Below are 17,950 nucleotides of genomic sequence, written 5' to 3'. Positions count from 1 at the left end.
TTTCCCCCTCCTTTCTCTACACTCCAGGAAAAACACAGGCATCTCCTTTGTACAGACTAAAACACAGGCATCTATTTTGTGTATTGCAGCAGTAAATTTAAACCAGAGAAAGCTTTGAAGCTTTGTCATTGTACATTAAGCTGTCTTGATGTCCTGGAATGAAATTTAGTTACAATTTTACAATAAGATTTAAACAGGATGCAGTATATGATTTGAATTGTAGGAATGTCTCCAAGACGGTTTTAAAACAACTCTATTTTTTGTTGTGACTTTTATTATAAAACGAGTATGGATAACATAAACGCTTAAAAAAATATATTTACTTATGGATTAGAGAGTTTATTTTTTTATCTTAAGAGAACTGAGCCGATTTAGAGAATTGAGAGGGGTTAGTATTGTTTTTTTCTCTCACATTATGAAAGGGTAAACTCTGGTTCACACACTCCATTACAGTAGTTGGCGATAATGCACCTGACAGTGGTGCCGAAACCGATGAGGAAGAAGAAGACTTTTATTATGAAATGCCAGGCGGGAAGGAAGTCGACCGGAAGTTGAAGTCGGCCGCGTGCCGCCATCTTTTAGTAGAACTTCACTTGCGTTAGCATTCTTTTACTGTCTATGTGAAATGCGGGCTGAATTCGGCTGCTGTGTCGTTCACGTGAGTTGTTTAGATATCCAAATAATATTATTTTGACCGTGTCCGCACACATTATAGCCGGTTTGTGGGCTTATCTGGACAACTTGCCAAAACGTCAGTTTTCACACACAGTTGCTTGCTGCCCAAAATCCTTATACATTAATATAACGTTACATTGGGTCTATTACTGTTACTATGGACGAATCTAACCGAGCCTCTTCATACCTGGACGAGCCAGCAAACAGTCGGCTGTTTCTCGTTACAAGTAAATCCATAACAGAAGAGGTCATACGGGAACATTTCTCAGCTTTCGGGGAGATCCAGGACATACGGGTGGTGAGGGACAAGCAGACGAAAGAGTCGAAAGGAGTGTCGTATGTGAAGTTCGCGAAATCGTCGCAAGCCTGCACTGCGATGGAGGAGATGCACGGCCGATGCCTGGCCGAGGGCACCAAACCCATCAAGGTATTTGACTGCACACCCCAATCATTCACATGTAACGTTACACTCTCCTCAGCTCTCCGTGTAAGCGTCTGCTGCTCGTCCAGGTCTTCATCGCTCAGTCCAGATCTTCTGGCAACCACCGAGATGTGGAGGACGAGGAGCTCACCAGGATCTTTGTCATGATCCCCAAATCCTTCTCCGAGGAGGACTTAAAAGACACATTTAAGGTATTTCTGTTGGAACACAAACGTCAAATGTTTCCCCAAAAATGAAAAGGAAATACATTCTGTAAAGGTGTATGTGAAAATGTATTTCTAGGACCAAAATATGTGACCCTGGACCACAAAACCATTCATAAGTGTCATCTGTTAGTCATCTGTTCATCATCTGAATGCTGAATAAATCAGCTTTCCATTTATGTATGGTTTGTTAGGATCAGACAATATTTGTCTGAGATACAATTATTTGAAAATCTGGAATCGAAGGGTGCAGAAAACTCAAAATATTGAGGAAAACTGCCTTTAAATTTGTCCAAATGAATTCTTAGCACTGCGTATTACTAATCAAAAATTAAGTTTTCATATATTTACAGTAGGAAATTTACTAAATATCTTCATGGATCATGATCTTTACTTAATATCCTAATGATTTTTAGCATAAAAGAAATATCAATAAATGTGACCCATTTAACAGACTTAAGTCTGGTTTTGTGGTCCAGAGTCACGTATGATGTTTCCCCCCAATACTTTAACAGTAATACAGTATATGGCTTATATAAGTAAACAATTTGGTTCTGGCACACTTAAGGCTTTTTCTGATGGAAAATTGGGCGTATGCATAAAACAATGCATATTTTACCCCCAAATTAAAAGGAAATTCAACAAGAAAATGTATTAGCATAACGATTTATTAATAATAGTACAATAATAATTTGTGATATAAATAATATGGCTCATTTAGAAGAGAAAATGTGAACTTTCCACAAATCCTTCACTGAGGAAGATTATTGTTCCCAAAATCAAAACTAAATAATGGGAGATTTTATATTTTGCAAAAAGGCAAACACATGTGTTTTTAGCACCAGTTTTGGTAGTTAGTCATTGGAGAGGCAGTTTGATTAATTGTCATGAAATAATGCATGGGTTAAGCAAAACATAATTTAATTATTTAGTCTTTTCCTTTGATTATTTTTGTGAAGGGTTTTCCTCTCTCTCTCTCTTTGCGGTGTCTTCCACAGGTGTATGGAGATATAGAGTACGCTATTATCATCAGGAATAAGACCACAGGTGAAAGCAAAGGTCTGGCTTACGTGAGATTCCACAAACCTTCTCAAGCCGCCAAAGCCATAGAAAACTGTGACAAAAGTAAGTCTGCCATTTCCCTACTTTATGATTTCTCTTTGTTTTCAGATGCATTTGTAAGTTGTCCGTCTCTTGCAGCTTTCAGGGCTATTTTAGCGGAGCCCAGAACCAAAAATGCGTCAATGGACAACGACTATTTCAGCAACCCCAGAGCGGAGCACTCTGGAAGCGATCCAGGCTCCAGCTCTTACACGTTTGGTGAGCATCTAGTCACTTGCCGTTTGGTTTCCTCCCTTGTTTTGATTTGTTTTTGGATGCCTGAGGGTTCAGTTTGATGGTTTTATGGTTTGGTGCAGCACACGAGTCCAGCAGCTACTCCACAGGGGACGCGTGGAGCTCGGAGGTCATCACGCAGTGCCTGCTGGTGTCCTCACGGGCCGCCGTCACGAAGGAGCAGATCTGCAGTCTGTTCGACCTGATCCCGGGGATTGATTTCTGTGAGATGCAGAGAGATCAACACGGCTTCAGCAAAGGTTATTTATGCCTTTGGGATGTTTTCTCTATGCACAAACTTACTAAACTGTTTCAAATGGTAATTTTCCCAGAAAAAAACTATTTTATCATAGTTAATTCACCATGAAATATCATATAAGACGTCCATACGACATGTGGATTATACACTAACATTAAACATTTTGGGGTCGGTTTTGTTTAAAACAAATTAATACTTTTACTCAGCAAGGGATGCATTATATTGATGAAAACAATAAGGAATAAAGAATGTTTCTGATTCAACGAATGGACTTTCTAAGCAGTTCTCAGCAGACCCTTTGGCAAAAGATTTAGCTTTGGCCAGTAAATCTTTTTATTTAATTCCTCGGACTTATATGTTTTAACCCTTGTGCTGTGCCGAAAACCCTTTACCTTTTGGTGTCCCCTACATTTTGACAAATTTCTTGTAAATTAAATGTAATATTGTCACCAAATCTTGGATTTTAAAGATTTTTTTGGGGGTTTGTTTTGTATTTCTTTTTGGAGCTGATTGGTTGTTGCTGTCAAAGTCGCCCTTTGAGTGAAAAAAATAAAATGTTGTTTATTTTATTTTTTTTTGTTGGCAATATTCAATCAAAAACTGAGTTTCATAAGCTTGATCAATGAGTCCTAAAATTAATTCGTTCTCAAAATTAATACAAAACCTGTGCTGACTGAAAAAACAATACAAAGATTTGATGATAATTTAGCATAATGGGAGATTTACAAGCAATTTTTAAAAGCCTGGTAATTTTAGCTGATGGTACATTGAATCCAATATTTGGTAAAGATATAGCGTAACGAGACATCTGTCAGCATTTTTTCATAAGATGGAAATTTTTGACCAGGGACAAAAAAAAAAAAAAAATCAAATTTTTTGGAGGAATTTGTTATACCACTTGGAAGCAAATTCAATAGCTTTTTTTTTTTCCCAGTGTGATTACATTAACTAGCATTTTTGAGAAAAAGGAAGATGCCTTCTTGTCAAAATGACTCAAACACAACTCAGGGCTTAAGAAGGTATTTTACTTCTCCTTTTACTCCAGTTTTCACACTTTTCTCTTGTTTTCAGGCAGCACAGTGACGTCATGCATACCCTCTTTAGAGCGACTCGATCCATGCTTTGATTATTAAACACACGTGTGCTCTACAGGTCAGGTGCTGGTGCGCTATAATAACCTGGGCTCAGCGGTTTATGCTAAAGAGAAGCTGAATGGGTTTGAGTATCCACCTGGTAACCATCTCTCTGTAACCTACATAGACGATGGAGAGGACAGGACGAGGTAGAGTCACCTTCACATTCAACTCAAAGTACATACACGCTGCTTCATTTGGATTCCACAGATCCTCGGTTAGCATTCACATGTTTTAACCTAGCCTGATAAATTCACTATTGTTAAAGAGATAGTTCATCCAAAAATGAAAATTCTGTCATCATTTACTTAGCTTCAAGTCGTTCCGAGCCTGTATGAGTTTCTTTCATCTGCTGAACATAAAAGAAGATATTTTGAAGAAACCATTGACTTCCATAGTATTCTTTTTCCATCCATGCTATTGAAAGTGTATGGGTACTGTCAATTGTTTTTTCAAAATATCTTCTTTTATGTTCAGCGGATGAGAGAATCTCATACAGGCTTGGAACAACTTCAGGGTTAGTGAATGATGACAGAAATGATGCCTTCAGGTTAAACACGCTTTCAGACTATTATCTCATTAGAGACTGATGTAGATGCACCGTATTAAATCTGAAGCTGCAGGTTTTGTGTGTTGTGTTGTCTGTGTTCAGTGCCGTGGGGAAGATGGCGATGCAGCTCGTGGCCGCTCAGGTGATGTCTATGGTGTGGAACGGCCCTTCTGCTGCAGAGCTAATGAAGACTAGCGCGGTGCGTAATCAGTTTCTTAAGATTAAGCCTCTAAGTCAGTCATTTGTGTAGAAATCCTAATCTTGTGCTCCATTGAAAGACAAAGTCGTACAGTTCTGGAACAAAGAAATATTTTCATTTTTTGGGTCAACTATTCTTTTAGAAGCCATAGTTATCACACTACAGGTTTTGCACATGCTATTCTTGTTACATGATAATCAGTCATAGCTCATATTATATAATATATGCCAAACATACACTACATTGCAAAAGTTTGGGGTCTGTACTTTTTTTTTTTTTTTTTTAAGTGAAGACATAAAGTTAAGAAAAGGATCTTTAGCCATCACAGGAATTAATAGCATTTTAAGATATATATAAAACACAGTTTTCAGAGAAATATTGTGTTTACAGCACTGATAATGTTCAGGAATGTTTCTTGCGCAGCAAATCAGATTATTATTATGATTTCTGAAGGGTCATGTGACACTGAAGACTGAGTAATGATGCTGGAAATACAGCTTTGATCACAAATAAATTATATTTAAAAATATATTCAAATAGAAAACAGTAACTTTAAATTATAATAATATTTCACAATATTACCATGCAAACTGCATTTTTGTTCAAATAAATGCAGTCTTAGTGAGCATAATATAATTCTTAAAAAAAACAAAACAATTCTAACCGACCCCAAACTTTTAAGTGATTGTGTACAGTTTGCTGCTTATTTTTAAACAATCCTTTCATTATACAAATCATTATATTACAAAGAGATTTAGTGATTTAGAGTCACCCAAAAATGAAAATGGTCATAATTTCAGAATATCCTCATTTCTTTCTTCTTCCATGGATCAATTTGTTTACATATTTTAGCTATTAATATGGTTATTTCTGTGGGGGTTTTGTCCAGTAGAATGTTTTCTAGAAAAACCCGATTCCGCCTGTGAACGACTTGCTATATCAAGAATCAGATCATGCACCGTCTCTCATTCCAGCTCCTCCACTATATCATGAATCAGTATAATGGACACTACGTGTTGATCCACTAAACCCTGGGACAGTGATGACTCTGTTTCCTGCAGGTTGCTTTATGCTCCTTCTGGGTTGATTTTATTTGTTGTTAAAGAGCATCCTCCTTTAACATTGGCCTGAGAAACATGATGATAATGATGTTGCTGGAGATCAGAAGTCCTCAAACCGGTTATTTACCAGTGTTCTTTGTGTTCCTGTAGGGCTACACAGCACCGGCTGTAGCTCCGAAAGCACGTGTGCAGACAGATGTACCTCTGCCTCCTCTGAAGAAGATGGCGGCGTCTGACAGCGTGGTGAGGGAGAGGCTTTTCGTCATCTTCAACCCCTCGCCTCTGCCTATGGATGTGCTGGAGGACGTCTTCTGGTGTGTGTGTGTGTGTGTGTGTGTGTGTCTTCATGAATGAATGAATGTAGTGAATGTATATAATTTCCTTAAGTGTGGATTCGACATGACATGAGCGTGTGTACATATAAGTATATATATAGTCATACACACAGTGAAATGTTTGTCTGAATAGTTTTTTTTATTTTTTATGTTAATGTCTCTTATGTCCACCAAGGCTGCACATAAATAAAATAAGTAAAACACTATTGTGAAAACTGTTTGTGAAATATTATAGCTATAGAACAGTTTTCTATTTGAATATAATTTATATAATACATTTTAAAATGTAATTTATTCCTGTGATGCAAAGCTGTATTTTCAGCATCATTACTCCATTTTCAGGATTATTGGATGAATACAAAGTTCAAAAGAACATAATTTATTTGTTTTGGAAATCTTTTGTAACATTATAAATGGTATCATGTTTGAAAATAATGTGACCTTGCACAATCTTTCTTTTTCTTTCTTTCTTTCTTTCTTTCTTTCTTTCTTTCTTTCTTTCTTTCTTTCTTTCTTTCTTTCTTTCTTTCTTTCTTTCTTTCTTTCTAATCTTACTTCCCTTAATCTATTGAAAGGTAGTATATCACAGTTTCCACCAAAATATGCACCAAAATCTGTTTTCAACATTGAAAGTGATTTGGAATGATTTCTGTAACACTGAAGACTGGAGTAATGCCTGCTTAAAATTCAGCTTTGCCATCACTGGAATAAGTTCCATTTTAAAATATATATAACATAGAAAACTGTTTAAGATCTTGATAATATCACAGTCTTACTGTGGTATTAAATAAAGGCAGCCTTGGTGAGTTTAAGAGACTTTAATCCATAACATAAAAGATGATAAATATTCCAAACTGTTGACCAGTTGTTTGAAATTATAGTATGTATGTATCACAAGCCTTCCTTAGTTAGATTTGGTAAATTTGATTTATTTCCTTGAACCAACTGAAAACAATTCATTTGTGTTCACGAGCGGTTTCGGAGGTATTGAACAGTGTGTGTGTGTGTGTGTGCGTGTGCACTCTCCATGCAGTCGTTTCGGTTCCCTGATAGACTTTTACTTGGTCCCGGGCCGGAATGTGGGATATGCGAGGTATGCAGACTGGAAACCTGCTTACAATGCCATAGCACTGCTGCACGGTAAAGTGATTAACGGCGTCAAGATGAAGGTCTTGCTGGCAGACCCACCGAAAGAGGAATCTCACAAACGCCAGAGAACGTACTGACCTCTGACCTCACCACAGACACAGGTAAGTCAGCTCAGTAAGTAAGACAGACGAACTCTTCACATATTGATGAATCCACCACAACATTCTGTTACGAGTACAGGAACAACAAGATGAAAATGATGACAGAATGTGTTATGCTCTTTCTAATAATGTTGTTGTTGAGAGTGAATTTGCTTCAGAATAATTTAATGTCTTAAAGGGGGCATATGATGGGATTTCAATTTTTCTTTCTCTTTGGAGTGTTACAAGCTCTTGGTGCATAAAGATCTGTAAAGTTGCAAAGACTCAAGTCTCAAATCCAAAGAGATAATCTTTATCAAAGTTAAGACTCCGTCACGCCCCTCTAAAACGGCTCATTCAAACACGCCCCTCACATGTCTACATCACTATGTTGAAAATTTGCATAATGCCGCCCAAATGTTCACGCAAAGAAAGAAGGCGTAGTTTCAGTAAGACAGTTAGTGTTGAAGCAGCATGTCAAGGAGATGTGTGTGTATCCAGGAGAAAGCAAAAGCACTTTATTTTATTTCCAAAATAGATGTATTTAGGGATGTTTAAGATTACTTACAACAGAACAGCAACACGTTTTTTGACGACCGTTTCCTGAACCTAGGAGAGGAGGTCATTCTGACTATGACAATCTGGTGCTTCTGAATCTGGAAGTGTGTGTGTGTGTGTGTGAGTGAGAGAGCGAGAGAGACAGGGTCACAAAGTGGAGTCAGCTGTCTTAACCGTCCGTGGCTTGTGAACTACAAACACATACGAGCTTCATCACTGTGTCTGTCACACCACTCTGTTTCCTTTTTCAGGCTTGAAATGATGGTAAAACTAAGTATATTATTGATATTTTGAAATATCTTTATTTATTTTGAAAGATGAAGCTCGTGATTATAGAAAGGGGGGTTGCATTTCTGACGAGTGCTTGCGGTGTTCGGCCAATCACAATGCACTGGGTCAGTTGGCCAATCAGAGCAGACTGTGCTTATCAGAAGGAGGGACTTTGTAGAGAACAACGTGTTTGAGAGAGGCGGGGCATAGAGGACCTATAATAATGTACAGTATTTGAAAAATAATGTGTTTTTTGAACATTGAAGCGTGTCAACATGTTTTGTTACACATAATACACAAAATAATATTCTTTAAAAAAGCATCATATATCCCCTTTAAGACATAATGTACCTTTGACAACTGAACTGAACGCTTATATACTACCTGGAGAAACAATCTACTACCTAGATACACTTGTTTAATCAATAATACGGTAAAAACAGTATTATTAGTGAGAATTATCATCACAATTTAAAGTAACTGTGTTTTGATGTTTTAAAGTGTTATTTATTCCTTATACTATTGCCAGTGGACAATGGATTAATTTTTTTGTAACTTTTTTTTATGTTTTGGCAAAGCACCCTTACTCTTAAATGTGATACAATACTGTAGTGAAGTCTTTGCGGACCTTCGGTTTCATTCAGTCTTTAATTTAAGAAGTTAAGTCCTAAAATGACTCTATTTTCCAGATTTTGGACCTGTGCTATGTTTGTTTTTACAGAGGTTTAGATGACATGACGCATGACCCCGACATGACAGGACACGACCTCATAACGACGGACACTGACTGCTGTTTTAAGGTCTTTAATTGCAAAGAAAGTGTTTTTACTTTTTACTTTTTTTTGTTCTTGTCTGCTGTAGCCAACTGCCAGCAGTTGAGGCACATTAAACACTCACAGTTTTCATCGCATTTAATTTTGACAAATTGTATGTTTGTTTGTTTTTTTTTGTTACACATTGTCATACAGCTTTTGACATAAGGTTGAGTATATGACTGAACCATTTCTTGTTTGAGTGAACTTTCCGATTTAACAGAGGTGACAAAGCTTCAGAAGAGTTCATGCATGACCTCTGTATGTTCCTGATGTGTATGCAAATAAAAAGAATTTGACAAATTAAGCTGTTTTAAATGTCTTGTTTATATCTTATTAATAGTTAATTGCTGGTGCTCTGTCAACGTTTGAACTGAGAGAATGGTGCAATATCTTATACAGGGTAAAAGTACAGGGCTCGTAAGTCAACCAGTTGTATTTCATAATGTAATTCATGTCAGTGGGAAATGTGCAGTGGGACTTTAGTTTTGTTATTTGGTAAATGCATCGTCTCGCAGTGCTCTTCTCTGTCCAGCAGGTGGAGGCATTCTGATGGCTTGATTAAAGTTTCAGTAATTAGCTGTCGGGTAATAAAAAAAAAAATAATCATAATCTGATCAAATGTGCTGTATTTTTTTTTTTTTTGTCTCGTATAGTTATTACTATATTGCATTAAAATGAAATAATGAGATTAATTTAGAAATCAAAGTTATTAATAAAATTAGATTATAATAGATTCTATGTATATTAAACATTGCATACATATGCATATTTTTTATAAGAATGTTTTCAATGAAAACTTTTAACACCATTTTTCATAATTCATTCTTAATACACACAATTTTTATAAAATCATATTTTTTCAAATATTGTTTTTAAAATATCTTATTTTTAAACATGTCACATGGTACCTTATGTACAGTATGCACATATCATATAACATTCAGTTCAAGACACAGATATTTATTTTATTTATGCACGGGTCTTAAGACTTATTAAATGAATTTACTCTTTTTTTATGTAATGTAATACATTTAATAAGCTTTGTTAACTAATTAAAATATTTTTAAGATAATTGTTACTCAACATGGGTAAAAAAAAAAAAAAAAGTTTTATACTTTTTTTATAAAAAGTGACCATTAGAAGGGATGTGACTTGCACATGTAAACTTATACATGTGCTGTTCATATAATTAGAATATCATCAAAAGTTGTTTTCATTCAAAAAGTGAAACTGATCGACTCCATGATCAGTCTGTGGCTCTGCTCAGGTGTTGACAGTAAACAAAAACACAGTGGACCAACACCAGCAGAAGACATGGCATCCCAAACCATCACTGAATGTGGAAACTTTACACTGGACCTCAAGCAACGTGGATTGTGTGCCTCTCCTCTCTTCATCCAGACTCTGGGACCCTGATTTCCAAAGGAAATGGAAAATGTACTTTCATCAGAGAACATAACTTTGCACCACTCAGCAGCAGTCCAGTCCTTTTTGAAGCGAGACACTTCTGACGCTGTCTGTTTAAGAGTGGCTTGACACAAGGAATGCGAAGCTGAAACCCATGTCTTGCATACGTCGTGTGTAGTGGTTCTTGAAGCACTGACTCCAACTGCAGCCCACTCTTTGTGAATCTCCCCCACATTTTTGAATGGGTTTTGTTTCACAATCCTCTCCTGGGTGAGGTTATCCCTATTGCTTGTACACTTTTTTTCTACCACATCTTTTCCTTCCCTTCGCCTCTCTATTAATGTGCTTGGACACAGAGCTCTGTGAACAGCCAGCCTTTTTTGCAATGACCTTTTGTGTCTTGCCCTCCTTGTGCAAGGTGTCAATGGTCGTCTTTTGGACAACTGTCAAGTCAGCAGTCTTCCCCATGATCGTGTAGCCTCCAGAACTAGACTAATAGACCATTTAAAGGCCTTTGCAGGTGTTTTGAGTTAATTAACTGATTAGAGTGCGGCACCAGGTGTCTTCAATATTGATCCTTTTCACAATATTCAAATTTTCTGAGATACTGAATTTGGGATTTTCCTTAGTTGTCAGTTATAATCATCAAAATTAAGAGAATTAAACATTTGAAATATATCAATCTGTGTGTAATGAATAAATATAATATACAAGTTTCCCTTTTTGAATGGAATTAGTGAAATAAATTAACTTTTTCATGATATTCTAATTATGACCAGCACCTCATGTAAAAAAAAAATAAAATAAATAATAATAAAATATATATTGGTTGCGATTAATTAGGTTACTTAAACGACTCCAGGCTCCTGGTTTTGCGTCTCACCAGCGTCCAGTGTCTCGGGATGAGATCCGGTCCGGTCTTTACCGCAGTCCTCCGTTCACCGTTACTGCAGCATCCGTATAAACTGCCTTCAAATCCAGCCGTGCACAGCACTTTTCCTCACTTTCTTCACCTAGCCGTGACATTCTCCTCCGATGTATCTGTGATTTACCTTTGGGGACCGAGCGGGATGTAAAACCTTTAACCGCGACTAACGTGACAGCTCCGCGTTATTCTCAGCGTCGGGTTTCTTCTGCGCCAAGAGATGATGTGGACACCGAACCGCTGGTACGTACTACCTCCGTTCCCTGGTTTTTATTACGTTTTCACCCACCGAAGGCTAATTTCCGTCATTACCGAGAGGTCCGGTGTCCTCTAGATATCGGTAAGCTGATTATAATGGATGAACGGCAGATGGGGAAGTCTCCTCTAGAGTTAGTTATTCCTTATTACGGTATGCCTCTCATACATGCGTTTGTTAAGAGTCGGACCCCACAGGAGCTCATTGATCCGGGAGAAACACAAACCCTTGTTTATCTGATCGTGCTGTTATGCTGCGTGTAATAAACACCTGTCTGCTTGAGTTTTAATGCTTCAGGCTTTAGTAGAGGAGAACAGCAGGCTGGTCACGTTAACACCTGATGAGGTGAGGATGGGCGTCTGGCCCGGTCAACCTGGACCCTGCTGTCCACTTTTGACTTTTTATGGATCAAAAACCCAAGGTCAGGAGGTGTGTCCATCAGAGACACCGGTATTTCCTTAAATTAAGTCGTTGTGATAAAACTGACATTTTGAGTAGTTGCTAAATCAATAGTAAGAAGTCTAGTTTGAGATTTGGTGAGTCCTTAACTCTCTGTGAGCCACAGTTCAGCAGCAGCAGCAAAAACTCAACACACCTGCACTTTTGGAAGAGTCTATGTGAGTTTATTTGGTAATTAGTGCTATTATCATGATATTTAAAAACTGTTATTGTATACTTAACCCCATGTCTTTCCAAACCAGGATGTTTCCTCTGGGGAACACAAAAGGAGACATTTAGAATGTCCAGGCTTCTCTGTATAATGAGTAAATGGGGGCTGTTAGGAACCCCAAATATCATAAATAACACAGATAAAAGTGGCCCATGTGATTTGTATTGCGATTTGTTACAATATTGTTAGTTAAGAATTTTACTGTCATTTGCATTTTGCAAGTCTTTTATTTCTTAAGTGCATAATGTCATTATAATTATGTAATTAAGGCTCATTTTGGACATGTGTATGTAGGTGGACCTCATTCAGGAAACACTGTTGTTCCTCAGTCTTCTGCACTAGTACAGTAGATACGTGTCGACAAAGTGCCACTAGACTATAAAAAGACCCTCCAACGTTTGTGAACTGACCAAGTGGTTGATTCTGCCAATTGCAGACTCCTCTAATTATTTATGCACGACGCTGGACAGGAAAGTCTGCGTGGCCAATCGCTATGCGAGTTTGTAGGGTCAGAAGCACCAGTAATGGTGACTAGAGATGTTCCGATACCCTTTTTCTCTTCCCGATACCGATTCCGATACCTGGGCTCAGGGTATCGGCCGATACCGAGTACTGATCCGATACCTGGGTGTATATCTGTATATACAGCTGTATATACTACTAGCCCTGTGTAAATTGCTAGAATTTTTTTATGGTGTGCTTCAGACAGATCCCTCAATAAAACATGAACAAATACATGGTGAACTACTGTATTTATTACAGTATTTTTATTATCTAACATGAATTTGACAGTATTATTTATTTTCTTATGCAAAAAAGAACTTCAAATGCAGCCAAAAATCTAACACCGCAAACTAAAAAAGGTATTTAAGTTTTACAATATAACTGTATAAAAAAACTGCAACAAATAAGTCTAGGAATATAAAAAAAGATCTATTAATCAGATAATCTCTAACAAGTAAAAAACAAGTAAAAAACAAGCAACCATCTAGGCATAATTATTATTATTATAGAGATGTATTATTATTACTGTAGGCTACAACAGTAGCTTTATATATTGTCAATTTACTCATGTAAACCAAACATTTATTTTAATGGGCTGCCATGAAGATCTTTGAGTGTCTGTGTTTATGATATGACAGTATTCTCAAATGAAACGGTAAATTCTCATGAAGTGACGGTTTATGCGTTCGTGTCCTCATGACACACAGCAGAGACTACAAAACAGCGAGCTCTCGCGCATCTGTGCCAGTCACCCACAGAGATGTAGATTTTGCGGGAGTAATATTTAAATAGTATTTTGCAGTTTAATATTCACAGACACTAGTATATATTCGGCTACTGTCTGGAGCCCTGCGTTTTGACTTACACGGAAGCGACTGAACGCAGTTGCCGGTACTGAATATACTCGAGAGTCTGTAACTACCGGTACTACAGAGACATACTGCTAACCACTGATCTATAATATAGTAGCGGCTTCACTGTCTTTTGGCAGTTTAGAATGTGATGAGTGATCCAGTCATATATAGATAAGGGCTGCTAACGCGTTTTCATTTCTTCTTCGCTGCTCTAAACAGGGGTTGCTTGTGGCAACACAGCACAACTTCCTGTGTTTTCAATGCATTTTGAGCAGCGAAGAAGAACCGTGCAGCGGTTAGGCAAAGCTTGCGGTCATAACTAGGTCTTTTTTAAGAAAATGGTATCGGATCGGTATATGGGTTCATGTACTCGCCGATGCCGATGCCAGAATTTGTTGTGGTATCGGAGATATTTCCGATACTAGTATCGGAATCGGAACAACTCTAATGGTGACGGTGCAAAAGTGTGGAGAGCTGTAATTCTAATTGTTTGGGAAATAATCTCACTGCTCATGGCACATAATTTCAGACATTTATGTCGCACAAGTGGAGCAGGATGGGTTACGCACCAAATATGCGTTCACTGACAACGACTTCTGCTTTCTTATATTTATATATTCATGTTGATCTCAAATGTTCTCTCTTTTACTTTCTTATCTAACTTTGAGCCTTGTACACAATGGGACATTAATTGTGCCCGCTTGTCACCAACGTTTTTTGACGTCTTTTGTGTTCACATCCAAGCGATTTTCAGTGTGGCGATTGTGAAAGTGAAAATTCACTCCCTGACATTAGATGGCGCTAATGAAAAACCCCAGTACAATTCGAATCCTATTTGATCTGTTTTACTGTAACGTGTTCCATAGTATTTTAAACGACCTCTTATTAGTTTTAGTATTTTTATGTTTTTTAAATGTCCTTTTTTGTTTAATGCATTTGTACTTACGTTTTAGTTGTACTAATTTTAGTACATCATATTAAACTGAATTGAAGTTGAAGCGGTCACATTGAGCATTTGCAAATTTCAGTGGGTGAAATTTTGTTTGTATCAAGCTGGTCACAGCAGTTCACCGGACTGTTAAACAGAAAGTTGCTTGGTTTGAAAGTTACGTTTGTGCGACCAGCTTTTACATGTCTGTTGATAACGGACAGCGGACCTTTTTTGTCTGTGAAATTGCACCAACATTTCAGGATTTTTGTCTAATGTAACTGCATTCAGGTTTGAAAAAAAAGTGAATTTTGCCTTCAATACTTACAGTTGGGGGCTTCAACACACCCCTACACAACTATTAGCAATAATAATAGTAGTGGTTGTTTTAGCAAACATCACTAATTGGTGTTCTGTGTTGGAGTTTCCCAGCACGTGTGTGTTTTTGAGCTGAGCAGCAGTGGTTTTATAAGTGGGCTTACTCTAGTACTCTTGCTGACCCACGCTCTATGGTGGGGTGGGGGTGTTTCCCTTAAAAGAACAAAAGCTAAGTCCTGATCAATAAAAGCAATGAGTTTAATCTCCAGTGTGGTGTGTGCTGCCTCGCTGGAATCCGGAGTTTTTCATAGAAGCGCTTGATTCTTCCCATATCTTGGCTTGGTGTCTTTCACGGGACGTTATCCTGCTTTACAGAGGGCTGGACTGAGTCAGGTTCAGCAGGTTGATAAGTGTGTCCATCTGTTCACTGTCAGCCTTTGTGTTTTCTCCTAATACAGGTTGAAGTAGTGCGATAAGAAAAGCTCTGTTCTCTGCACACACTTGTTTGTTTGGAAAATATATATAAGGCAAAAAAGAAATGATTTGTTTCACAGCAAATGCTGTTTGTTACTGTCATTTAGTTTTTATTCTGAGCCAGTCCATTTTTTTTTTTTTCAGTCCTTGAGTTATTTGGGACAATATTGTTGCTACAATCAGATGGTACTGTTTGAGAGGCCCTGGAAAGAAGATATTTGGAGAAATATTAATTAAAGATGGATTTCATGATTATTTGCCAATCCCTTAACCTCTTTTATTAATAAGCCTATAAGCTCAGAACCCAATGAACCTCATAAAACAGCATGAACTGAATTCATTGCTCAGAATTTCTTCTTTTAATTCATTAACTTTACCCACTTACTTTTTTATTGGTAATCAAAACGGAGAAATCTGGGCTTGCTGAGCTAAATAAATGAATTAAATATTCACTACAATAGACTACCTAGCGTCTAAAAATGAAAAAAGTCGCACTGGTATGCTGCTTTGACAAATACATTTTTAGCATTAATTTTTTTTTTTTTTGTTGACTCACAGTCACAACCTCGTCATTTTTCATTTACATTTAGCTGACGCTTTTATCCAAAGCGACTTACAATTGCTATATATATGTCAGAGGTTGCATGCCTCTGGAGCAACTAGGGGTTAAGTGTCTTGCTCAGGGACACATTGGCGTCTCACAGTGGATTCGAACCCGGGTTTCTCACACCAAAGGCATGTGTCTTGGTGGTGTTAGCGCATCCAGAAAATCATTCCAATCCAGAAATCTGTAACAGTAATCATGTTTCACATTTACCGTTTTTCTGCGAATTGAGTAATTTCTTTAGAGATCCACTTGATCTGGAATCTTGTTTGAGAGCTTGTTGCATTGACCAACAGAAAGCTGCTTGGTTTGAAACTGACTTTTGGAGTAAGCTTTGCTTCATGCATCACTACACTGTTGACAATAGACAGTGGACCTCTTGTCGCCAGCAAACTTTTGTTGAAATTCTACTGATGTGACCACAACTTTACTCAGAAGCTGCAGATTTGCTGTTGAAACAAGCAAGGACCTCTCCATGTTTATGGTCCTCATTTTCACAGAGGCAGTTGTGTGAAACAACAGTTATAAGAAACTAGATTTTTATATTTTAAAATATTTTTTAAATGTCTTATATTTTGGTTAGTATCTTCATTCTGCCTGAAGCGTGTATTGGAGAGGCTTGGTGAACAGATAATCAGTGGACGTGGAGGCTTCCCAACTCAACATTTTGGGAGATTATAAGAAGGTGAACCTAAAGCAAGAATGTTCCACTAGTTTATATTTTCTAATGCACCCTTGTGGGACTCCACTGGGCCAGTGCAATTAATCATATTTAAAAATACATCGAGAAATGAACATCTGCTGAGTGATATGCCAGCAAAACATCACATCACATCAATACAAGAAAGCTCCTATCACTTCACAGACTGACGTCATGTGTTTTTTTTTCAAAAGAGAACCAGGTTGGATACAACATGATAAATCTTTTGTCTTTGGACCACAGAAGGAGATGTCTGGAATGGGAACAAAACACTCTTGAGCTCAAGGAATGACAAATGTCTCTTAAAAAGAGAGAATGCTATACAGAGCTGCAGGCATTACATATTTTTGTAGACCAAAAATCAGTGGGTTTTTGAATATTTATTTATAAATTTTTTTTTTGGGGGGGGGGGGGGGGGGGGATAAGATCTCTGTTTAGAGCGAAGTTTAAAGGTGCTTTACATGTTTTTTGACAGTACAAGAGCATAGAAATACCCTAATGTGTTTGCAGATATTTAGGAAACATGCTAGGTTCTTGTTTCTTCTAAAATCCAATGAGACAGCCAGTTATTCTGCTTTGAAAATGTGCATTCTGTGTCAGAATGTCTGTTTTTGTTTTGTGTGATTTTGCCCACTGCCAGTTTCCCCAATGCTATTTGACAGCCCGGGCTGCCAGAGTGTGGAAAACACAGCATTATTGCAGCCATAGAAGCCAACAGACGAACTGGGTCAGAGATCACAGATTCTACAGTACCTCCATGACCGGACGCATATTAAAACAAACACAGATTAATACAGAAGAAATTACAAACATGTCAGCAAACGCTATGGAATCAAATAAATAAAAAGCCTCTATAGTGTAACGTCAGTTAAAGGTGCTGTAGGGAACTTTTGTTATAAAAATATTTTTTACATATTTATTAAACCTGTCATTATGTCCTGACAGTAGAATATGAGACAGATAATCTGTGAAAAAATCAAGCTCCTCTGGCTCCTCCCAGTGGTCCTATTGCCATTTGCAGAAACTCCATCGCTCCCGTTAAGAAACAACCAATCAGAGCTGCGGTCCGTAACTTTGTTTGTGTTCAAAATGTAGAAAAATGAACATAATAAGCGAGTACACCATGAATCCATTTTCCAAACCGTGTTTTTAGCTTGTCCTGAATCACTAGGGTGCACCTATAATAAGTGTTTATATTCGGACTATTTTAGATTGCTTCGGGGGTACCGCGGCGGAGTAACCCAGT

General features: G+C 37.5%; 2 protein-coding genes and 1 long non-coding RNA gene across 10 annotated transcripts in view; 2 read left to right on the top strand and 1 right to left on the bottom strand.

Annotated features, from left to right (window-relative positions):
* Positions 1 to 547: 547 nt before the first annotated feature.
* On the top strand, positions 548 to 9,368 carry LOC128019570 (RNA-binding protein 45-like). Its single transcript, XM_052605638.1, has 10 exons — positions 548 to 1,102; positions 1,186 to 1,308; positions 2,319 to 2,445; positions 2,521 to 2,640; positions 2,739 to 2,915; positions 4,067 to 4,196; positions 4,700 to 4,796; positions 6,008 to 6,171; positions 7,226 to 7,442; positions 8,971 to 9,368. Exons 1-9 carry the CDS (start codon positions 833 to 835, stop codon positions 7,416 to 7,418), a joined length of 1,401 nt encoding a protein of 466 aa, XP_052461598.1. The 5' UTR covers positions 548 to 832; the 3' UTR covers positions 7,419 to 7,442; positions 8,971 to 9,368.
* Positions 9,140 to 11,438, bottom strand: LOC128019572 (uncharacterized). The gene is made up of 2 exons (XR_008185203.1): positions 11,320 to 11,438; positions 9,140 to 9,641 (listed from the first exon to the last, which is right to left on the bottom strand). It is a non-coding gene; the product is annotated as an uncharacterized LOC128019572 (long non-coding RNA).
* LOC128019569 (oxysterol-binding protein-related protein 6) overlaps positions 11,400 to 17,950 on the top strand; it is a 56,883-nt gene continuing 50,332 nt past the window's right edge. For 6 of the 8 annotated variants that reach the window (XM_052605636.1, XM_052605635.1, XM_052605634.1 and 3 more), the window contains exon 1: positions 11,400 to 11,639. The gene's annotated coding sequence lies outside the window, so the exon portion shown is untranslated. The remainder of the gene's footprint in view (positions 11,640 to 17,950) is intronic. The other 2 variants (XM_052605631.1, XM_052605637.1) reach the window with 2 other exon arrangements.

The sequence above is a fragment of the Carassius gibelio genome, chromosome A9 (genome assembly GCF_023724105.1).
Source record: "Carassius gibelio isolate Cgi1373 ecotype wild population from Czech Republic chromosome A9, carGib1.2-hapl.c, whole genome shotgun sequence".
Taxonomy (NCBI): Eukaryota; Metazoa; Chordata; class Actinopteri; order Cypriniformes; family Cyprinidae; genus Carassius; species Carassius gibelio.
Note: the sequence above shows the minus strand (reverse complement) of the source record. Positions and strands in the feature narration are given on the sequence as shown.

What these genes read in the sequence shown, in the direction of transcription:
- LOC128019570 (XM_052605638.1), top strand. Translation starts at nt 833, where the DNA reads ATGGACGAATCTAACCGAGCCTCTTCATACCTGGACGAGCCAGCAAAC. An exon ending in ACTTAAAAGACACATTTAAG is followed by an intron (nt 1,309 to 2,318) that starts GTATTTCTGTTG and finishes TGTCTTCCACAG; the next exon opens with GTGTATGGAGATATAGAGTA. An exon ending in CTCCAGCTCTTACACGTTTG is followed by an intron (nt 2,641 to 2,738) that starts GTGAGCATCTAG and finishes GGTTTGGTGCAG; the next exon opens with CACACGAGTCCAGCAGCTAC.